The sequence below is a fragment of the Scleropages formosus genome, chromosome 1 (assembly GCF_900964775.1).
Source record: "Scleropages formosus chromosome 1, fSclFor1.1, whole genome shotgun sequence".
NCBI lineage: Eukaryota > Metazoa > Chordata > Actinopteri > Osteoglossiformes > Osteoglossidae > Scleropages > Scleropages formosus.
The window spans coordinates 21,758,899-21,782,897 of NC_041806.1; the positions used below are offsets into that span (position 1 = coordinate 21,758,899).

A 23,999-nucleotide genomic window follows, 5' to 3' on the forward strand; every position below is an offset into this window, starting at 1 on the left:
ATAATAACTCCAGGATTATTTAATGTTGTCCTTATGTATGAATCCATAGGCGAGTGTGTAATGGCTGTGAGTTGGGTTTTCTTTTTCTGGAGCTTTCTGGGACTCTTCTAAAAAACGACACTAAAAACACCACCACCAATAAGTACAGACATCTTAGCTGAGAGATGTCTTACTTGGGGTTGCTCAGAATAAATCCCTTCTATTTATATGCCAATATCATTTAAAAAATGTTTTAAAGACTTTACACTACATTTAGCAGCAGTTCGCCAGAATCAAAACCAGGTTCGAATGCACCTTAAAACTGCACTGCTTTCTGCCCTTTTAGATTCAAATAGGCCGAGGATGATTTGGAGTTGTGGTAATTAAAGGTAGAGGCCAGAATTAAAATGTAATCATACTTCGGAAATGTGCCACATTCTTTAAGTAAATCCACACAAATAAAACACCGCCTACCACAGTGTTCCCCAAATATAGTTCCCTCAGTGCGGTAAAATGTAGTAGTCAAGACACCACACTGGCTCCCATTGACTGCTCTTTCTAACAGAAATAAAGTAGCAAAATACCTACCAGTTTCATTGATACTTTAACTATAACGTTTAAATGCAATTTAGTTTTTATGAAAACACAAGTGACCCTTTTGCTCCCAAACAATAACTCACCAAAATTATCAGCTCATTTTGGTTTAACTTAAAGTTTAAATAGTAAAACTTCAGTATTGACAGTAACGGGAGTACCACCCCACCCCACCCCACCCCCCACGACGGACCCCCTTTCGCTCCTTCCTTGACTCCAAACAATAGAGCTGTGGAAGGACAGGAGAACACACGGTAAAGGGATTTGGTAGTTCACTGGTTAATCTCTACTGACACCCGGCGACCCCTGCGCCCCCCCCTGCCGCGACCCCCATTGTGTTTAGTGCCGGGGCGGGGGCGCGCATTTCCCTCAAAGAATCAGAACGAAGGAGAGAGAGAGGGAGGGAGGGAGAGAGAGAGGGAAAAAAAAAAGCTGCGATGAGCAGTCTATCAACGCCGGAGCCCAACCTGCCAGCGATAATGTGCAATCAACACGGAATCACCACCGGCGGGCGCCATCCATCACCCCGGAGGAGCGCGTGCGCGCGGGCGCGCGCCTGTGACCGTTGCGCGCGGGGGCAGCGACCGCGATGCTCTTCTGCGCAGATTCGCGGCTTTACCGCATAGTCCCGCTCGGGATCCGTGGGGACCCGTAGGGTAAAGAAATGTTCCCCCAATGTACCAGCTTATTTGTGTACGACGTTTGGACTCGCACTCACTCAGCATCCCGATGAAACATAAAGGCTATTTAGTGGAACTGCGGGGCAATTTTTACCTCCAAGCACAGACTAGGGCTCGCGAGGACAGTGAAGAAGTGCCGCACGGGGCGCTGGCATCCGCGCGAGGCGACACTGCGGTGTGTCCCGAAACGCGATCTACCTGTGGAATCTCCGCGTGCAGTGAAACAATAACCGGCGCGCGCTCCGCCGTTCATGTGACGCTTCGCAGAGCTGGGGGTGGGGGAACTCACGTGCCCCAACACGGATCGTGTCAGGGAGGCAAAATACGATCCGCAACTGCGCACACGCACGCGCAGCCCGTCTGCAGGTGGTGCAAGATCAATGAAACGTGTTTTCCTAAAAACAAACACGGAGATCCGCAGGCCTGTGCGCGGACTTTCCATATTAGTTACTAGTCCTTCCTTACCTCGAACTGCTCCAGCAAAAACAGAACCCTGCTCTACAAAGGGGCAAAAATGGGTGAAAAGAATTTCACTTCAGCAGGTCGGTGTGCAAATCTAACACTGTAAATCACTTTGGAAGAATTAATCGGCTAAATTATTATTATTATTATTATTTGACACGGCTGTGTTTGAAGGGCAAGCATATATGGGAAAACAGATTAAAGCTCATTTTATTTTTTAATTTCCTCGCGATGGGGGAGCGGTTCTGCTGGGATCTCCAAGAGGATTCATTTACAGGTTTATTGTCTTAAGGATCCCACATTCGCACCACGGAAGGTCTGTCCGAGAGACCTGCTCAGGTTTCAGCCTCCAGATCTTCTTCGCCATCAAAACCATCAGGCACAAGCAGGCGCCAAAGAAGGAGCGGCAAACGTGGATGTTGGAATGCTAAGAATTACAGGTAAAGTGGAAAACGCAGGAAAGACATTCCTGAGCCACAGCTACCGTTTACCACAATATTACCTGGGGCTCTTCGGGCTCGCGCACCACGAGGGTCCCCCCGCGGCGGAAGCCCACCTGCATCACACGCCGCCGCACAGCGGCCCCGGACACGGCAGGCCGCTCTTCTGACAAGGCACGTTCAAAGGGGACGTGTAAAGGACTTGACCATCAAGGTCAATCCTCTTAAGGGTCCGGACCTGCGCTAGAATAACATTCCACGGTTATTAGCGCTCCTCCCGACCGAGGCCGGCGCGGTGTTGCTTCGCTGCCCTCCGGCTCTTGGCCGAACTGCCGCTCCTTCCGAGTGACGCGAGCGCCTCCTAGCGGCCTCTCTGTGTTTCGCGGCGCAATTGACGCGAGCCCGACGCTAACGCTTCGCTTCGCTGCCGTTGACCACCAGTCTCGCTATCCGAAAAATGTTCTGTCTCGCGCAGCGGGCGTCGAAGCCGAAACACAACAGCGCAAACACGTTCCTGAACACTTCCCATCTCTTTTACAAGTTTCGGTGAGCGAACGCTGTTCTGCCGCCAATACTCCGCCGGATGCGGTTTAAATTTAAATCCTCCCTTGTAAATGACCCGCTTCTCGGATGAATAATTCTGATATTAAAAATCCTCAGTCAGGTGATTTACAGTAGCCGGAAACTAGGCTGTTTGGATATTATTGAAAACGGTAATTTCACGTTCGTCATTGAGCTGGAGGCAACGTCAGTTACTGTACAGTGACGGTCTGCAGCGCGAGGCGTAATTACACCCCCCCGGTGCAGCTGTTTTATAGGACCCCCCCCCACCCCCACACACTGCGGGAAGGACACGAATGGACTGATCGTCCACGTCCCCCTCCGTCACAGGACTCCAGGGAACATGACACTTTTAAAACACGTGTAACTTCGCACTTCCGAGTTAAAAAATGCGTCCCACTGCGGGACATTTTGGGACGTATCTGACGATGTAACACTGATTTAATGTGCCGAAAATATGTTTATTTTCACTAGCTAATAACTCTGTAAAATGTTCTTCATTTTGACAGTTATTTTTACAGTTGTGACATTGGATATGGTAATATTTCAATGTAAAACCACGTGGTTTACACAGTAAAAGAAGCAACACCATCCTTAAGTGTCAGTAAGCGCTGGCTCCAATGCAGAGTCACGGTGGTTCGGAGCCTGTATCGAAAGTATGGGGCTTTGAGGGCCCTGAGGCCATCCCACACACACACGGGACAACTTACAGTCACCAGTCCATCTGAAACATATGTCTGTGGGTGGAAACCTACAGCAACATTTAGAGAAGATGCAAACTCTACACAGACGGTGGGATTCGAACCCACGTCTGATCGCACAGCTAAGATTTTTCCTCAGTAACATTTAGTCAGGATAAGTGTGGGCAGGCGATGTGCACATGATCCCCGCAATTTTCCAATGACAATTTCATGTGTCTTTTCGTTTCACGGAATTAAAGTTCTAGGCAATGGCTGCATATTGGGAAGACCAATAGTGTTGTTTATGGTTGTTTTAATTAATACTAATGAAAGTTTTTCGGTGCTAAAAAATGGAAAAAGTTTCAATGATTTTAATTTAATGATTATTAATTATCTCCTCGTATTCATTGAAGGCGCTATACTGATGGCCCTCCGGGATAAAGCTGACAGAATGTAATTTCCTGTTATGTAATTTACATATTTAGCTTCATAATTCTTCCTTATGACGACTTTCTCTATAGTAAAATCACTGAAATTCAGTGAAGTTACAGTACAGATGGTCTCCTTGTCCGCTTGGTGCAACGCTTTGACTTATAAATTGCTGAAATTATACGATCTGCAATTTACACACACAACGAATTCTACATAATTGTGATAATTTCTTTAAAAAAAACCCTAAGCGGTTTTCTCCATGTAACAGCCTGTTACCGTATTATGTGGAGTAAATGCGCACCAGGAAAGTACAGCGGGGATCGGCCTCTAGCGAACTGGATGGAGCGATTTCACGTGTCGCTGTTGTCCTGCTTCTTTTTGTTTATTATCTCATGCTGGATTAGTTGTCTGTTTTACTGAATTTTGACCTTTTGTTAAATGCTCACGATATATCCAGGGCTTTGTAATTCAGAGTGTGCGGATGAACCCTTCTGTACCACACCGGCCCTTGTTTGTGTTATAAGAAATTTTTCAGAAAGTAAATCCCAAAACACTCACTCACTCACTCACTCACTCACTTTCATTTACTGCTTGTCCTTGTCAGGGTCGCGGGTGTCCGGAGCCGATCTCAGATTCAGTGAGCGCAAGGCTACAGGACCACTACACTGGATGCCAGTCCATCATGATTTCAGATTCATTTACTTATTTATATTTTCAATTTTCTTTACCAAGCCTGTCAAAAATTTCTGTCAGTAGAAGGCAGGGTAACAGCAGCAGTTTGGGCCCCTTCTCATAGCACGATGTTTGTATTTGGTGTTTGATTCCCTGATCAATGACAACATGATGGACGCTGCACTTATCTAAAGGAGTAATCGGCCAAAAGGTGGCATTAAATAGGGGTGTGTGGACACCATATATTTTAAAACATTTTTCTTTTATTAAAGTTAGTTTAATTTTTAATGTGATTCAAAATTAATGAAATGTTAAAATAAAAATCAAAGTGTTTTTAAAAATCTATTATAGCTGTGAGGGTGTGCAGTGGTGCAGCGGGTTTGACCGAGTCCTGCTCTCTGGTGGGTCTGAGGGTTGAGTCCTGCTTGGGGTGCCTTGTGATGGACTGGTGTCCCGTCCTGGGTGTGACCCCTCCCCCTCCAACCTTGGGTCCTGTGTTGCCGGGTTAGGCTCTGGCTCGCCATGACCCCGCTAGGGACAGCGGTTTCAGACAGTGTGTGTATTATAGCTATATCTAATACCTTTACAGAACCTAACCTGAAAATAAATCAAGGGATGTTGATTAAACTTTTCATTCTGTAGGAAATGAAGAAAGCTGAAAGTGACCAGAGGCTGACAAACACTGCACAGGCTTAACAGGATGAATTATTCAGCAACTGTTATTAATTTGGAGGGTGTGGGAATTGCAGATATTTTTAATTTCACTAATTTTATGTTAATGTCAGTGTCGCTGTTTTTTTTTTTTGAAAAAGTATTAAGTCCTTACTGATCTCACAATGTATTAAGTTTTTATTAATTAGAGCTTTATCTGAGGTTTTTATAGTTTCAATTAAGTTAACCAAATAAATTGAAGGACATCTGTAATACTACAGTTTTACTGATTGTAAATTAGTGGTAAAAGTGGTTCCTGATTTAAAAACAAATTGAGTTATGAACAGATTTCTGGTCCCACTTGTGTTTGTAGTGTGATGAACTTGTTAAAGAGGTGGCCAGGGCTCTGGTTCACCTCTTCAACACTTTCGACCTTGGCCTGTCCAAGACAGCCCGTAGTGCATAGAAAGGAGATAAGACATGACACAGTAGGACTTGGGGGAACCAGCACTTTACTGAAAGAGTCCAGACCCATCCAGATTGCTAGCTCTCACATGTGCGCTCTCAACCATCTTCTCCCGTCTCATCCTCCTGTGCACCGCTCTGTCCCTCCCAGTCCCCCTTCCTTCACCATTGCAATAAAAGTAATTTTAATGTGAATAAAAATATTATATATTTTTTGTTAAGATGTAGAAGTTAACCAGCCATGTCATCGATCAGATGGGGTAATCCACCTCTGCCAGGCTCTGACCCCACACAATACCCTCATTCATGGTTACTGTGAGGGCAGTGATCAGCTGTAGACCCCCTGCAACAATGAACAAAGGGGACAGATTGTGTTTGACAACTTGGACAACATGTGGAATCTTCTTTCACTGAAACAGCGCATTGTCACTGTTTAGTTATTTTTGTGACGCTTAGGGTTAGGGGGTGTGCTGATGGAAAAATGTTGATAAACAGAATATTCATATTCTATTCTAGACTAAAATCAATAAATTTAATAGAGTAAAACGACAGCTGTTTTTTTAAAGTTGGTTCATCCTCAGGAGACTCAGACTGGTGTCCAGCTTATGATGAGAAGTTAAATGAAACGCAGACCACGTGACTGCAGGGTATGGTAATGTGTCACCTTGTCCGAGAACCACAGGGAGAGTGACTCTTCTCTCACTCCTCTCTCTCACAGCAGCGCCCCTCCCGAGTCTTAGTTCGTAAGTCGAATCTTTATTCGTAACTCAAAAACTCCTGAAATGCTCTGAAAGGATCCCATCCATCTGCTCAATCCACAGTCAAATCTCAGCAGTATTATTACCATTTAACATTCGTGATCCTAGTCATCCTTAAATTAATTTACGTAATTAACTACATTTTCTGCATTTAATTGAGTGACTCTGCGCTGTTTTTCCCGTGGAACGTGGTCTTATGTCGCCACCAAGTGGACATTATTAGTAGTGCAGCGAAAAAACAGACGCACGTGCTGTAGCTCACGTGCTGCTGAAAGAATACAAATATTAGGATTGCGCAAATTACTTGCATGCAGACTAGTGATCAAGTTTTTGACTTCATGGGGGTATTGCGCTTAGAATAGTTCACATCCTACATTTTTCTTCATGCAGTTAGGAAAATGAGGCTGGTGTACCATCCTACAAAAGAATAAACCTCTCAATCCAGGCACATTAGTCAAAATATCCAAGGCTGACAGTTGCTGGTGAGACAGTGTCATGTACATTAAGGCTTTTTTATTTTTATATATTTAGCTTTCCTTTTATTCTGATATCTCAACATCATTATGATAAGAAAGGTTGCAGGTTCAAAACCCACCACCAGATGAAGTACCCTTAAGCAAGGTGCTTACTCTAAATTGCTCCAGTAAAATTACCCAGATGCATAAATGGCTAAATAACAGTAGGTATCTTAACAGTGTAAGTCACTTTGGAGAAAAGTGTCATTTATATAAATAAATGTAAATGTACATGTTTTAAGAGCACAATGCCTGTCATACTAGAGTAAAGCGCTGTCCATATACTATATATAGATGTTATAATTCACTGTGGGCCTTCAGGTAAATTCACCCTTCATTCACCATCAGTTTGTGAACAATTTGGAAATATTTAGACTCTTGCACTGATGTTAGTCTTACAGAAATCCCTAGGTCACCATGTTGTTTTCGCTTCCCCTTTTTCAGCCTGTCGTTGTGGGTGGCCATACAGTCACCTCTTCTTTCCCGAGTGGAGGCAACGTTTATCTTTAATAATTCAGTGTTTAGGATTGTAGAATAATGGATAAACCTTCATGCAGCTAGTCATGCAATGTGTACTGCTTCATATGGTGGACAATGAAAATTAACTGGACTTGAGAATCACGTCTTCATCCGAGTCTCTCTTTCTGTTGTTGTAATGAACTCTTTGTATTTTTCTCAGAGATGTACATCGCTTTGGAGAAAAGCATCTGCTAAATGAATACATGTAAATATAAAGATGGTCCAGCCAGGAGCTAATAGCCCAGATTAAATGAATCAAGAGGTGTCTTGGAACTGTTTAGCCTGTACTGGTTTAAGAAGTGCTGGTACTGGTTCTTATGATGCATTGAGACATGGGGGCATGACCTTGACTTGACCTGTAGAGATGAGGGTTTCCTAAATGTGCTTGAGTCTTCCCTGCCTGCAACTCCCTTCATGTTCGTTCACAGTCTACATCCCTCCAGTCCATCTTCATAAGGTATTTCCAGGACACTCCTACCATTTTTTAAATGTAAGGCCTTTCCTAGTACTTTAATACATTTACACTGGGAATATGATACAAGCTTATTGTAACAGTCCTTGCTGAACTATTCAAAAGATCTTTAACAAAAGAATTCAGTTGTTACCTTCTATATTAAATTCACATGTATTCATTTAGCGGATGCTTTCTCCCAAACGAGATTCTAAAGTACAGGCAGTTTGCTTCTTTCCACCACATGAACCAATGTTCATCACATGAGTAGTTGCATAAATGTTTATCCAAGTAATCAACAATTAATAAAAAGAAATTCTTCTTCTTCTTCTTCTTCTTCTTCTTCTTCTTCTTCGTCTTCTTCTTATTATTATTATTATTATCAGTATATTAAATTTTCTTATTATCAATAATAATAACAAGAATAATAGTAATAATAATAATAATAATAATATATATTTTTTAAACAAACATTTATATCACATGAGTAACTGCATGAAAGTTTATTTGTTAAAATTCTTAGTGCTTTTAAGATCTAATGACAGGAAAGAAATCCTGGAAATTTTGCTCTGTCATGTTCTGCTAATATTCTTTTTCCATATCAGTTGTTGCTATTTTGCACTGTGTGTATTCGTTGCTCACAGAGGAGCTATGAAGGCCAGCAGGATCGAGCTCGGCCCACTGGGTCCAGCGTCCTTGATCCGGTATCTGCTGATGAACAGGAGAGGAGACGGACGACTGCAGACTCAGCGTGTGTCCTGTGGAGAACGACAGTAACCCCAACAAACCCTCCACTTAATCTGTATTCTACAGTTAAGTATTTGCTTTCACTGTATTTCTATTTCAGTGGCAGAACTGGTGAAATGGAACATGTGGGCAGCACTCATCGAGTGTCTCTAATTAACAGCAATTAAGTATGGATTGAAAAAACAGTGTACAGGTTATATTGCTGATTATATTGATTATATCATATTGCTCTTCTTCAGCATAATCTTGTTGTGCACAGATATTGAAATGCAGCGTTGGGTCACATTCTGTTCCCAGTCTCTGAACGACATGCCCTTCACCATGAGTCTTGTGACGACCTCAGCTCATCAGATGACACCCCTGTGATTTTGCAACATGTGCCCGATGAACAGTTACATGACATTTTTACGATCAGAAAAAAATATGAAAGCATTTTCTTCTACTGCTGCCTAAAAGAGTTAATTATACATTGTTTGGAGGCTATATTTCTGTTGCAGCCTCAGTGTGTGTGTGTGTCTTGTGTGTGTGGAGATGTGCTTGCAGTTTTATTCTTTATATGAGTCCTTTGCTACAATCTGTCTCCGAATCCTTCTGAAATTGTGATGTGGATAAAAGTCGAAAGATTAAACAAGTTTGACTGGAATGAATTTGATTATTTAGATTTGATTTGCTGCCTCGGACCAAGTCTAATTTTTATAGCAGGAAACGAAGGAGACATTTGAATCCTGCAAAGCCTTTGAGTACCATACCTTGTATAGTACTGTGAATTTGAATGGTAAAACTGCCGTGAGCTCCCGCTGCAGGGCACATGGACGCAAATCAGGAGGGAACTACACAGCGTTCAATGTAGAATTCTGGGTTTCTGACGATGATTTATCTGGAGTTATAGGCATCAGCATTCTCCACACACACAGACACACCTGACCTGTTGAAAATGCAGGGACTGACAGTTACACTTCTAGTCTCCAGTGTCTGTTTAATTCTTCTAGTTTACAGTTAAATTACATGTCCTGTATATCCTTTTTGTATTTATATTATATTTTTACGTACATATATAGTGGGGTGCTGCGGCGCAGCAGGTTCGGCTGGGTCCTGCTCTCTGGTAGGTTTGGGGTTTGAGTCCCGCTTGGGGTGCCTTCTGACGGACTGGCATCCCACCCTGGGTGTGTCCCCTCCCCCTCCGGCCTTACGCCCTGTGTTACTGGGTTAGGCTCCGATTCGCCGTGACCCCACTTACGATAAGCGGTTTCAGTCAGTGTGTGTGTGTACATTATATGCTGTGTACGTTGTTGCCAGACTCTGGCCTGTGTGCTGTACTGTCTTGTCTTGTTTCTGCACTCGTCTGTTGTATTTATCTTTTTTTACAAAGTGCACTCCTGTATGTGTAGCTCACATATAAGCAGAAGGACGATGAAGTTGACTTTGATATATTGGACACAAAAACAGGAACCGCTAAAGTATCTCAAGTACGTCTTGCTGATCCAGCAGGAACCAAGCACTGGTTACCTCCACATGTCCAGGTGTGTGGAGCTGCCACTCTGCCGCAAGAACGGTGCCGATTGAAACCTGGGTCTGCTTTGATGGAGCTGCTTTCGATCCTGAACCCTTTGTTCACAGCGCCTCACCCACAAAGGTCTCTCACCCTACTTCCTCTTAGTGGCTCGTAATAGAAATAGTAATAGTGATAATTTGGATAAACATTTCACCCAAGATCTCTCCAGCTCACGTATGGTGTAAATGTTCATGCACTGTAACTTTATGAGCATCCCCAGATAAGCCTTTATATAGCTGCTACTCCTGCGTTGTATGTGAATGTTTGTTTACCTTATTAAAAAAAAAAACTTGTAGGAAGGTTATGAGAATTCATCTATCCTGTGTTTTATGCACCTACTTGAACGATGAACATCGGTGCATCAAGTGGAAGGTAACAAACTAGATTTACTTAAGAGTCACATGTCTACAGCCATGTCTCTTTCTCTTCGTGTAATGCACAAATTGTATTTTTACTGAGATGAACGTTGCTTTGGACAAAAGCATCTGCTAAAAGAATAAATGTAAATGTAAACAGTCAGCTGACATTGCAGAGGTTCAAATCGCTTGCAAACTGATTCTGTCAATACTTTTCTCTAGGGCTGCTGGGTACTCAGGTTTCCCAATGCAAGTGTCGCAGGAAAAGGCTGCACTAGTTGCAATGCAACACCCAGCAGAGGAAGGAAGAGCTTCAGAGCCTAGAGGGGTTAAACAAACTTGGTTAAATAAATATGACTTGACTCCCATTAGAGACAAGAATGGAGTCCAGTCCGAAACAGACTAAACTACGGCGGGATTCCGGAAAACTCAAACCTGCCCAGACCAACCAAAAATTTCAGAACGGGTGACTGAATATTCAATATCTGGAGAAAAACAGAAGCCCTGCAATTAGGAATGATGTTGCACAACTGCACAAATCATGCTGGGTTCTTACCTGTCTATATTTTTTGGAGCCTGTCCCTGCAGGGCCTCTTACCATCTAGTACCACGGTTCATATTTATGACTGATAACTGAGCACTAAATGGACTCACTACTACAGATATTTCGGAGCGTTGTGGCCAGAATTAAGACTCCTTTGGAGTCCACTGTCCACAGAGCTGCTGCACACTGTAAACTTTTTCTTCTTTGGTTTCCTCTTGAGCTGTCCTTGTTCTTTTATGATACTTTATTTTTTCCCCTTCTGTTTATTTTTCTTCTCTTGTTGAGCCCTTTCAATTGCCTGTTTTTCAGGTGTATCAGTCAGTATCCTTGTTTTTATGCGCTTTCATTTTGTTTGTACCCTGGGATGCTGACTTGTGGGTTAGAGTAGAATTTCAGTAAGAGACACATATCTGGTGTGTTTGGGTTATGAATCTGGCTTGCTTGGTGAAGCACTTGGATATGGAGGGGATGGTGAAGGCAGCTCAGCAGAGATAGAGGTTGAAACCATGGGTGAATCATCTGGAGCAGCACGCTTCAGCTCAGGGTTTGGCCTGTCTGACACCATGGATGGTTCAAACAGAAAATATCTCTGTCGTAAGGGAAAATCCCTGTGGACTTGAATCCAGAAGAGATAGTCCGTGGTGTCGTTCACATGAAAGCCTCATTCACACATCCAGGGATTTGGTATATACTGGCTGTTTTGCCTGGGTTTGATCTCATCCAGCCATCAAGAGCTTTCTTGTAATAGGTCTTAAATGGACCACAAACACACTTGTCTAGAGGCTGCAAGCGATGTGAAGTATTGGGTGGAATTGTGAGCATGACAGTACCTTTTGTTTTTCTAATATCCACTGCCTTCAGTGAAATGTGTGTCTCATGGTTATCAAGGATTAGCAGCATGGGCTGGTCAGAGGAGCACTTGATGTGCTGAACCAAATGTTCAAGAAACTCAACAAAGGTGTCTTCATTCATCCAGCCAGATCTGGTGGAGATACTAACTGATCCTGAAGGTGCACCTGTAATTAATTGGTCTTTATATCTAACCCTTGGGAGGATAAACATGGGAAGGACTGCGTTCCCAATTGCACTGACTGCATAGTCCAGTCACAAGATCTCCTCTTTCAGCAAATGTAATGGCTCCCACTTGCTTCTTTCCTTTTTCTGCCACTACGTGCTTTGGTGTCTGCACTGTTGCCACACCTCTTTCATCAACATTATAAATCATGTTTAGGGGAATTAAGTTGTCACTAAGTATGAGAACAAACATCCAGATGGACTGTTCATTATCTCTGGGGATTTTAACCAAGCCGATTTCAGGAACGTGTACCCCAAGTACCATCAGCACATCTCTTGCCCCACCAGAGGCTCAAACACCCTCGACCACTGCTACACTTCACACAAAAGTGCGTACCATTCCTTGCTGCGTCCACACCTCAGGCAGTCAGATCATGCCTCGATTCTGCTGCTCCTGGTCTACAAGCAGAAACTCAAGCGAGAAGAGCCTGTGACGCGCACTGTGCAGTGCTGGACACCAGAAGTGGAGGAAAGGCTCCAGGACTGCTTTGACTCTGTAGACTGGGACATGTTCAGAAACTCATCCTCCAATCTGGAGGAGTATGCCACAGTGGTCACGGACTTCATCCGCTACCGTGCTAGTGTCTGCATACCCCATAAAACAGTCCGCTCATTCCCCAACCAAAAACCGTGGATTACCGCCGAAATCCGAAATAAGATCCGCGCGCAAACTTGCGTGTTTCAGTCCGGAGACACGGATGCGTACAAGAAGAGCAAGTACGAGCTCCGCAAAGCCATCGCCAGCGTGAAACGGGAATATAGCAGGAAGGTGGAATCACAGTTTAACTGCACTCAAGATGCACATAGGCTGTGGCAGGGAATCCAAACATTAACGGATTATAAGCCACAAAGGAGGTCATTGACAGGTGCCGCTGCGTCTCTCCCAGACGAACTGAATGCATTTTATGGACGCTTTGAGTTCGAGAACAAAGACCTCCCGCTGCGCATCCCCACAGTACATGATAACGCCGGTCTCACCGTCTCTGTGGCACAGGTGAGAAAAACTTTTAGCCGAGTCAACATCCGCAAAGCTGCTGGACCGGACGGAATTTCAGGGCGAGTTTTAAAAAACATGCAGTGAGCAACTGGCTACTGTCTTCACAGACATATTTAACACCTCTGTAAAAAGCTCAACCGTACCCACTTGTTTCAAAAACAACACCATCACCCCCGTTCCTAAGAAGAACAAAGTGAGCTGCCTTAATGACTATCACCCAGTGGCACTGACCCCCCATTGCAATGAAATGCTTTGAAAGGCTGGTGCTGGGACACATTAAGGACACCATCCCAGACACTCTAGACCCACTGCAGTTTGCCTACCGCCACAACAGATCCACTGAAGATGTGATATCACACACACTTCACACCATTCTGTCTCACCTGGATAATAAAAACTGTTATGCAAGGCTATTGTTTGTAGACTATAGCTCAGCATTTAACACTGTCATCCCAACCAAGCTGATCCAGAAACTACCAGGGCGGGACTGAGTGCCGCATTGTGCAATTGGATCCTGGATTTCCTCACCAGCAGACCCCAGCGTGTGCGGATTGGCAGAAATACCTCCTCCCCACTGATCCTCAACACTGGCACTCCACAGGGAAGCGTCCTGAGCCCAGTGCTATACTCCTTGTTCACACATGACTGTGTGGCCAATCACAGCTCGAACACCATCATAAAGTTTGCTGACGATACCACCATTGTGGGTCTGATCACCAACAACGATGAGACGGCCTACAGAGAGGAGGTGAGGCTCCTGGCAGAGTGGTGCCAGGACAACAACCTGTCTCTCAGTGTCAGTAAAACTAAGGAGTTGGTGACTGACTTCAGGAAACAGGATACGGTTCATGCACCCATATACATAGGATGGGACGTTGTAGAGAGGGTCAACAGCTTCAGATTCCTAAGGGTCGCCCTCACTACGAAACTCACATGGACTGAGCACACAGCATCAACCATCAAAAAGGACCATCAACGGCTCCATTTCCTCAAGCGTCTGAAGAAAGCCCGGATGTCCACTACAGTCCGCACCACTTTCTACAGGTGTGCTGTGGAGTCCGTCCTCACAGGGTGTATTACATCCTGATGTTTCAACTGCTCCATACAGGACAAGAAAGCCCTACAGGGGGTGGTCAAAACGGCTCAGGAAATCATCGGCACACAGCTACCAGCAGTACAGGACACCTACACCACATGCTGCCTCAGAAAGATGATGCGCATCGTGAGAGACCGTAGTCACCCCGCACGGGCACTTTTCTCTTCCCTACCATCTGCAAAACGGCTTAGGTCTATTCGAACCCGCACAGCTAGGTACAGGAACAGTTTTTAACCCCACTGCTGTAAGAGTATACAACACTAACCAATGTGCCACCTTTAGTAACTAGAGTTGGACTGCTCCACCCAAGCACACTGGCCAATTACACTGCCACTTTAAGCATTCTCATTCTCATTCTCTCGTTCTGAGTTCTCTGATTTTCAGCTGGCATTATTATTACTACTGTTACCATTATTTATTGCTATTGCTGTTGCACTACTCACTGTCATTGTCATTGTTTTGTTTTGTGCAGTATTGCTATTGTCTTTGTCCATAGTCTGTGGAGAAGCATTCAGGAAAATTTTTATGATACATGTACATAGTACTTGTATCTATGACAATAAACTTGAACCATCGGCTCAATTTGTACTTTGTAAAAAAAAATGCATACTGTAGCAATTCAGGCCAATCTTCAGCTAAGTTATCCATGTGGATTTAGACATTAGTAAATCATCAGTATGTATGATACATTATTTTATACCTGGATAAATTTGCTTTAAAATAATAGACACTACACCAGGCATGCAAAAAACAATTTTTGGTGTCAAAAAAATACTTTCTGCTTCTCCCATGTGCTTCAATCCATTACAGAAATGATCCAAGCTTCCTAAATTTATGGTCACATGACAGCAAATGTGCATAGTTGCCTAGATACAGGGGGTGGGTCAACTTACCCACTGGCTCATCTTACCCCGTTCTCCCCTACATAATTACTACTGGATGGATTCTGTTGTTTCTGTTTTGTTTTTAATGCTGTTTTTGTTTTATTATATTGCTCTTTTACTGCTTTAATTTTATAAATGCTGATATTTATTATAAATTGCCTTAGAGGTGTAACTCATATCTTCTATTTTATAAGGTACTTTCAGAAGTTGCTCTTAAATGCTCTATATAAAATAATGATTACTGTTATTCCATTCCATTCCTGCTGAGCTGCTTGTCAAATACAGGGTTGTGGTTGTGTGATTATTATTATAACACCACAGTTCTCTTTAAATGTAATTACTGTAATCACACATAACTATTAAACATTTTATTAACTTAGAACTAAATTAAAAGTAAGTGGCTCAGTACAAAAAAATGTATAGTCTGCATGAACTCCTGTTTAATACAGACTGTGGAGCGATTCATCCCATAAACACAAGTAGCTCTTCGTCTTGTTATTGTAAACACCGTAGAAGGGAGTTGAAGGAAGGCTCAGCCTCCTCTACTCTTTACTGCCAACTACAGGTTGGGTGTGGAAGCGCAGGTCCCTTCCAGTCCGCAACAGGCCGAAATTTTAGAAAAGCAACGGAACGTAAACAAATAATCTGCAAAAGGTTCGTATCTTTCGACAATTCCTAACTCGAACGTTCATAACAGGAAGTGACAGTGCACTTAAAAAACACATAATTTAAAGGAAATGAAATCCAAATTCCGCCCACACGGTCGGCTGTTGTCCCCAGTCTCACGCTAACCACGGGCCAACCGCGTGTCCTCCTGCTGGCGCTGTCGTTTTTTTTAATTGCGATAAGACATAAACTGGAACAGAAAGACTTAATGTCCATTGATTCTCAGCCTTTCAGAGTTCAGTAGAAGTTGTTGCCATGATGAAACATTTTCGAAACCCTTGTTCGTTTTACAAGCACATTAGCGACAGCATTAAATATACTCCTCTCTGTTGACTCTTTGGCTGGATTATCTTTGTATTATTACGGATCAGCGCAGTTGCAGCGCAATTGAGAGCGCAATTGAGAGGGCAGTTGCAGCGCAGTTGCAGCGTGCGAGTTCAACTACGATGACGTAAGAGTAGGGAAGCTCCTCCCTGGCTGAGTTACATGTCAGGGTTTCATAACAACAGCAACGAGAGCAGCAGTGCGCGGTTGTCCGGTTGAACGGCTCCGATAAGTGTTTTCGTCAAACGATAAGAAATCACACTCGCTGTACACCTGGAAAGTGGCCGTTAAAGGGACAGAAATGGTATGACTTCTTATTAAAGGTAGGACAATTTGTTCCTCTTGGGTCTTGCCAGCATCGCGGAAACATGAATTACAGAGGCAATTTGCAGCTGAGCTTACGCACTGTTTTTACACGAACAAATACAAATTTTCTCTCTGCTTGTTTTTGATCCCATGGTGGTATTGATTTTAATGAATAACAAACATTTCCTGAGCGTTGGCTTGTTCAGGAACGAATAAGTGCCCTTTAAACCCCGCTTGCTGGTGCTTTGAGGGCAGAAAGTTTGGCTTTAATAATGTCCTGGAGTTCATCACACGTGTGTTTATACTAAAAGTATGTTTGTGATAATAAAATGTCAGAATGATGATCAGCTGTGGGATGAGTGCATTGATGGTGATGAGTTTTGTGTGCTTTTACTATGCCTGTGATGAGCATCCATGATGACTGAGTGCACTGATGATGATGGAAATGTGTTTGTGATGATGATGCGATGTCGCTGACCCCCTCCAGCCAGCAGCTACGTGGTGAGGAAGATCAGAGCCTCGATCGCTGAGAAGGAGCAGGCGGAGGAGGGCGAGGGGAAGGTCTTCACACCATGCAGCAGGTCTAAAGGTACGAATGGCCCACGCTGCATACTGAAACCTGACTGATGAGCTGAGAGTCTTGAAATTCCTGAAATTCCAGCCAGAGGGCTACGATGGACTGGCAAATTACAGGTTGAACAAACGTGTGAATGTTTACTTCTTTGACAGGGCTGGAAAAATACTTCTGAAATGTTATCGTTTAGTAAATTTGGAAAGCATTTCACAAGTATTTGTAGAACCAGGCTCTTAATCTCAGGCTAATCAGTCAAAAATGGCATTCACAAAGACTTCTAAGTAGTAGATTATGAAAATCTCTTTAACTTTGGCACTGTTCAAATTCTTTCTTGGCAGATGTGTGACCATGTGTAGTGCTCTGATCACTTGGCTTTTGCTCCGTCTCTCCTCAGATAAGGCAAAGGTGCCTCTTGGTTCTGAGCCACCAGCCGCCATGCTGACCTCTGGCCCCGAGGGAGCTACTGCCGCCCCATCGACTGAGACTGCAGTGCAGAAATGTGGAACGTGACGTTAGCGCTGCACTGGGTGTCATGATGGAGGGTAGGGAGTTTGGAGTGAGAGATCTGGTTCTAACGTAGGGGACTATAGCCAGCCATTGCAAAATCTGGTTTACCTGTTTACCTATTCACCTGTACCTGTAAAGCCCTAGAACACCTATGCTGATTTATATCTTTTATGTAAGAACTGTAAGTGCAGTTTCAGTAGGGTAAATGTGAAAGTAATTTGAACCCGCCCCAGCTCCCTTACCTATGGCACTCCAGTGACAGCTTTGCTCACTCTGCTTCTTGCTTGCAGTCCATGCAGTGCTGCAGCGAGTGATGGCCTGTTCACCAACCCCTATGTCTAGGGACCGAGCAAGCCTGATTTTTCCTACTGTAGCCATGCAATCTGGTATAATAAAGAGTTTGGTGTCCTCAGCTTTCTGTCTCTTGGGGTTTTTTTTTTTTGCCAACAGCACCAACAGTGGGTCACAACAAAAAAAAAACTGAAACAGCGATGTGATGCAAGTACACAGCATTCATAGCACAAGGACATATAGCCTATATCATTATTAGCATAGTCCACTATCCAACAAAGAATTGAGCATTCATATAAGTTTATATGCAGAGCCAAATATTACTACTGAAATAAAACTAGAGAAAATAAAGATTAGTTCTAAATTCAAATGCGCAATGAAGACTTGTCTTTCAATTAAAGAGCATTTGAACATATTGCATTCTTCCTAATTAAAGTAGTAATTTTAAAATAAAGAACAAATCATTTAACCATAAAATGGCACAAGACTAACTCCAGTAATAATCTGCTGTATCAAAGCAAAATCCAGAACATGTGAAGCAGAAAGCAGAGAGATGAACAAAGAGGAACATATCGAAATCCGAAACTAAGCTGTAAACAATCAGCCCCCCAGAATGAAAATGTCATAAAAATAGAGCAGAAATGACCCAATGTTATTTCCCGTTTCTAGAAACATTACTGTTGGTGTTCTACAGAATGTGAGATGTGGATTTTGTCCTACCATAAATGACAGCACAAAACATAGATGTGTTCATTTTGATCTTGCAGTGAAAGAACCAACTTGATAAATACATTTATAATTGGAGTGAATACTAAAACTAAACTAATGAAGAATTTGTACATGACTGCGAAATTACGATTCCTAAATTAGTGTGAATGTGTTAAGGGATCGGTAACGTTTTCATTTCCTGACAAAATCGACTTCTCTTGGCAGTGACATAATCAAGTAAAATTTCCACAGCCACAGCAGGACGAGATGACGGTATCTAAGAAAAGGTGAGAATCACCCAGGTCAGTTACTTCATCGGTTTCTTCCTATTATACTAAATGTAGAGGCCTCACTGATGTATGAGCCAAAGTCTAACTCAAATAATGACCTTTTCTGTTGACCACTTCTTCAGCTGCGACTTCTCTATTTGACAACACAAAAGTAGTACAAATGAGGGAAACCTGTTTGCGATTCACCGGAACATCCTGTGACACACCCTTTGATCCGTGTAGAATTCGAGCTGTAAACACACGTCTGGGACGAGGAGAAAAGGCATATAAATAACATTTTTTAATTAATTTAATTTTTTAACATTTTAGTCAACCTTGAAACCAATAAGCATATCAATTTAACCACTTAAATAAGATATTAATATATCTGGTGAGTTACAAATATGCCACATCTGAGACTCCCTCCCAGTTACAGAGCGGTAAGTAATTGTAGCTGTCCTCTTTCACAGTGACTCATCATTAACAAAACCATAAAGACATAAAACAAGAACACAGCAGTTACAATATGTTACGTTCCTTGCTCTGGTTACCTTACAGTGTACACTAGCTAAAAATAAATATGATCATCTACCACATACTTTTGCTTTTCTTTTGTCTGTAACAACCATGTTTTCAAAACCAGAGCAACGGCTTCAGCTCTTTTTAATGTACAGATGACGTTGAAATAGCTAAAATATTTTATTCTCTAGTTGTGTCAGAGGAAACTATGAAAATAATAATGAAAAAGACTTTAGAAGACAATGGGTACATTTACTGTGCAGCGCTCTGACTGTACCTGCATCTAAGAGTAGACTGGGCTCTATCAAAGAAACTGTACACTCATGACCTCCTGTAAAACACCTGAAAATCATGTACTTTTAAACTGATCATTTAAACAGCACTAAGCTTTTTGACCATTCCTCGTTATATGGTAAACGAGACTGAGCTATAGATAACAAAATCTGCATATATCAGAAATGTATTATAGCTCTACAGAAATATACATCAAACCATGATGGGCAACGTTACACAAGTTATCATTTTCAGTTAAAAAAAATGTGCCCTTTTGCTATGTCACTTATTTTTGTCATAGCAAGTAATTAAATTGTTTTGTCTGCTGGTTTCACTCTCATTTCATTTTTCTACTGAGAAAAAAAATGTTTAGTCTGTATAAACAGGAAAAAATACAAAAGAAACACCTACAGAAAGAGGAAATCTAATTGGCTGAGAATAATAATGGAAAAGCCCTTATTTAACAGTTTTTGTTTGGGTGACAGGAAACGGGGCCTCTTGTATGTCACAGACTTCCTTGTACTGAGGACCGTCAGCTTTGCACTGAAGTCATCTTGGCTGTGTAGTTATGGATGCTGCAGTACTGCGTAAGTGCTTGTGATCAGTTTGGTGGTGTTCGTTTCATTTCCTTGTCCAGGTATCTGTACCACAGAATACTGCAGAGCAGCAAAAAAAAGGTTTAGAACTTCAGTCACAATAACATGTATTGTATTATTATTATTATTACTACTACTTTGAAAAAAAAAATGCCTGTGTCCATGTATGTATGCATGTATGTATGTACTGGGAAGCACATTATAGTTATTCACAAGTTATTTAGTGACTCATTAAATTGTTATATGCAATTCAGTTTTACATTTTTCGAGGGCACTACAGCAAGGTGACCTGGGAAGTTACAAATCTGGGGTTTTACCAACTACATTATCTGATGGCCCTACAAATATTTTTCCTTGGGCATTATAATCAAAAATTTAACTTGATTTTACTAATTTAGTTAACACCTAGATACATTTTTCTTATTATTTTTTAATGGTATGGAATGATGCCTTAAGAGAATATGCCAAGCTAATTTGTCCTCTTCCACCTTTTTCATACAAAGTGATATCTTAAGACTTGTAATTTGATTTTTGAGCTTCTTGTCTAAAGTAAACACTTCTGATCTTTGTACATTTAGAAACTTGCTTTTTGCTAAGGTACTTACACCTATTAATACAGGTGGGCAATTTTATTAGAGAAATTTACAGTAAGAACCTTGCTCAAGAATACAACAGACAGAGGGGGGATTCAAACCTGCAACCTTCAGTTCTAAAGGCAGCCTTGCTAACCACTATACTACCAGCTGCCCAGGTCAACTTCAGAAAGTTGGGAGCAAAGTTGGACTTGTAACTGCCCTACTGTCAATACAAACTGCAGATAGTCACTGTTGCTCTATAATACCTATTAACATAAAACAGTAAAAAAACATAAAACCCTTCCAATATGGTTATTAGTATGCAAGTGTAGAGATGAAAGAAAGGACTAAATTACCAGTGCCTCATCCCTTACTGGTTCCAGTTTCCTCACAGGTTTATACCTGTGTGGGCTGAGCTTCTTTGCCAGCACTGCAAAGTGGGAAGAGTCAGTACAAGTACACATAGCTTACCAATGTGTTCACAACTGCTTTTTTATAATGTTTTGAATGAGCAGAATTTTGGGTGAAACAAACACCTAGAACTAGGTCACAAACATTAGCTTTCTAAAATGCTGCTCATGTTACCAAACAATGCCTTCAATGTGTATCTATTGCATATATAGAAAACTAACAAAAATGTTGATTTAAAACTTAAATATCACTGTAAAATCAATTTTCATTCTGAAATATAAAACTTGTATACTTATTTCTGTAACTCACCGATTACTGTAATAATCAAGATACAATTTGAAACAACGGATGCAATAAATAAAGAAAATGTACTGAGTTGACGTTCAGGACACATGTCTATAAGGGAAAAACAGAGTTTCTGATTAGAATAACCAATGTTATATCTGAATATATAACTGACATTTAATAACAGTGGTGTTGTAAACTTGATCCTAAGTACAACATGCACACCATTTCTGAAGTTTTCCCAGTATAAAAATCTACATTTTTTTCAGTGCAGCCCCAAATAACCAACACAAGATTATTCTATTTTCTTAGTATAGTGTGGCTATATTACTGTTGTGTCTATAATGCAATTTTAAATTGCTATCAATCTTGCATAAAAATTGTCATACATTTTGTCTGAATTTCTCAGTTGTTATAGTCTATGTTAAAAGCCTCAAAACATAAACATTAATTAAAAAAATATTAACTGTGTTCTGTTTTTTTTCAGTTCATCAGGAATGCTCTTACCATCAATGTTCAGCTTGATTCCATTGCTGAAAACAAGTGATTCATTCGATGTTACAGCACAGTAGAAAACCATGCAATCCTGCCTTGTGACATTTTGAATCAGCAATCTTCCATGGGTTTGCAGTACAAATTTTCCCTTGAAGTCGTTGAAATAAATGGCTTCATGTGAAACATCTGCAAATGATCTAAGTACAGCCAGTGGAGCCATGCCTGGTTGTTGTACGTACCAGTATATATTCTCAGTGCTGAGAGAACAATTGATTGTCACATTGTGCCCAGGGCGCACTGGAGCCATTGTTAAGCTCTCAGTCACTAGAGAGCAGACATACATACCTGGAGAAAATAAGCACATTAAGCACAATTTCCCATTTCTCCAAAAAGCCCCAGTACAAGAACATGAAGGTATAAAAGAAACACTTACATAAATACAGACTGCTAATCCTTGGCATGACTATCTCCTTAGGTCTGAAGCATCCATGTAAAAATATTTGGACAGCTTCCCCTTTATAGAGCAGCTGTTTTTCCTGCTCGCTTCAAAGCCACAATGAAGAAAAACAGGACGTGACATTGTCTCCTTTTGAAGGAAGCAGCAGTTGCTTCTACATTTTCAGAACTAGAAACTTGTGCTCTGCAAAGGGCCTGAAAAGCAATTTACAATCTGTAACAGACATTACAGAATCAAAAAGAAAAGCCATCATTTCATTTGCCTTTATTGAGGACATTTTTCAAGTAAGTTTTTTGTTACTTTTTGTTACACATATTTGTCCTATTCCAGCATGAGCCAACCTGATTCAGCTATGTACTTAATTACAATTATTAAGTAATGTCACCTAGTCAAGATCAGATACTCTCTGGAAAGTGGTCCACTTAGCAAATTATTCATCATTACACAGTCAGATTTAATCTATTTAAATTAAAATTACAAATAATTTGAGTCCTTAGAATACTAAAACAGGCAGACTCTTCATCCCTTGTAGAACATGAAGGGACAGCAAATAAAATGTATTGTGATAACACAACTGGACAAATAATAAACTGAAGTAGATTTAATTTTCAACATACATTAATATAAGTATGGTAAAGCATCTTAAAAGTTCTGTAAAAAATAAATAAATATTAAAAAAGCATACCACATAGTCAAATGTTTTCTTTCTTAGCTGACACTTTTATACAAAGTGACTTTGTCCTCCTTATACAGTAAATTATTTACTATTACTTATTACTTTACTATTTACTATTACTATTTAAACTGAAAGCAAGTGCTGTGTTCAGAGGTACTTCAGCAATAGGAGGGTGTGGGACTGTACCAGAAGTGGGAAAAGCCAGTAACTTTCATTGAAAGCAGTAAATACGTGACGGACAATTTAAATTAAAGAGTGCCAAATCTCTTACTTTGGAAAGAGCAAAAAGGGCTGAGAAAAGTATGAAAAGTGACTTTTGGTGCAAACAGAAAAGTAAACAAAATATTAATGTTGTAAAGAGCCAAGCTGTTCTGCCCTTGCAAAAAACACAAGTTTGAAATCATGCCAGTCGTCTATAATCTATATATTTTTCACAGTGTGTAAAACGACTCCTAAGAGGGCCAGCAGTAAGACAATAACCTCAGCTCTTGTCTCTGTAGAGCTGTTGGGAGTGGCTGGGGGTGGTCCATCTGAAAAACAATATGTAACAGAGAAGTTTGAAGTACAAAATAAAGATGATTTACACACAGTAGCTATAAAAAATTAACAGCAATAATCAAAGTCATCAGTTACTAATTATCAAGTTTCTTATCCACTGCACAAGCCTACATACCTTTGACTTGGAGTATGACTTTTCTTACAAACCTCTCTTTTGGATAAAAGCATGTGTACTCCCCTGTGTCAAAGTTTTTAAGATCAGTCAACAACAGAGAGAAATTGCCTTTTTCATACTGAAAAGGAAACAGCGTTGTTCTGTTCCTGAACTGGTAGTCCTGGTTTAACAAATAATCCTTTCCAGCACTGATGTCATAGACATTCTTGCTGTCTTTAAAGCGCCAAAATAATGAGAAATCTTTTGAAATTTTTCCACTGTAAACACAGGGCAAGATTGCACTGT

The 23,999-nt window shown here is 41.4% G+C and overlaps 1 protein-coding gene and 2 long non-coding RNA genes across 4 annotated transcripts; 2 read left to right on the top strand and 1 right to left on the bottom strand.

Moving 5' to 3' along the window:
* The first annotated feature begins 1,583 nt into the window (after positions 1-1,583).
* LOC108933120 (uncharacterized) lies at positions 1,584-9,585 on the top strand. Of its 2 annotated transcripts, XR_001966041.2 has the most exons (4): positions 1,584-1,795; positions 2,008-2,155; positions 8,504-8,671; positions 8,904-9,585. It is a non-coding gene; the product is annotated as an uncharacterized LOC108933120 (long non-coding RNA). The 2 variants fall into 2 exon arrangements; XR_003798004.1 differs by lacking the exons at positions 1,584-1,795; positions 2,008-2,155 and adding an exon at positions 2,243-2,701.
* A 6,651-nt stretch (positions 9,586-16,236) lies between these two features.
* On the top strand, positions 16,237-17,898 carry LOC108933118 (uncharacterized). The gene is made up of 3 exons (XR_001966039.2): positions 16,237-16,422; positions 16,893-16,994; positions 17,374-17,898. It is a non-coding gene; the product is annotated as an uncharacterized LOC108933118 (long non-coding RNA).
* Positions 17,899-19,068: 1,170 nt separating this feature from the next.
* LOC108933115 (uncharacterized) lies at positions 19,069-23,915 on the bottom strand. Its single transcript, XM_018749940.2, has 6 exons — positions 23,522-23,915; positions 22,342-22,451; positions 21,921-22,253; positions 21,438-21,524; positions 21,074-21,147; positions 19,069-20,202 (listed from the first exon to the last, which is right to left on the bottom strand). Exons 1-6 carry the CDS (start codon positions 23,569-23,571, stop codon positions 20,113-20,115), a joined length of 744 nt encoding a protein of 247 aa, XP_018605456.1. The 5' UTR covers positions 23,572-23,915; the 3' UTR covers positions 19,069-20,112.
* Positions 23,916-23,999: the final 84 nt, after the last annotated feature.

Coding starts and splice junctions, on each gene's coding strand:
- LOC108933115 (XM_018749940.2), bottom strand. CDS start 23,571: ATGGACCACCCCCAGCCACTCCCAACAGCTCTACAGAGACAAGAGCTG. Junction 21,525..21,920: donor AATCAAGCTGAACATTGATG/GTAAGAGCATTC, acceptor TTTCCCTTATAG/ACATGTGTCCTGAACGTCAA. Junction 21,148..21,437: donor CTTGATTATTACAGTAATCG/GTGAGTTACAGA, acceptor CCCACTTTGCAG/TGCTGGCAAAGAAGCTCAGC.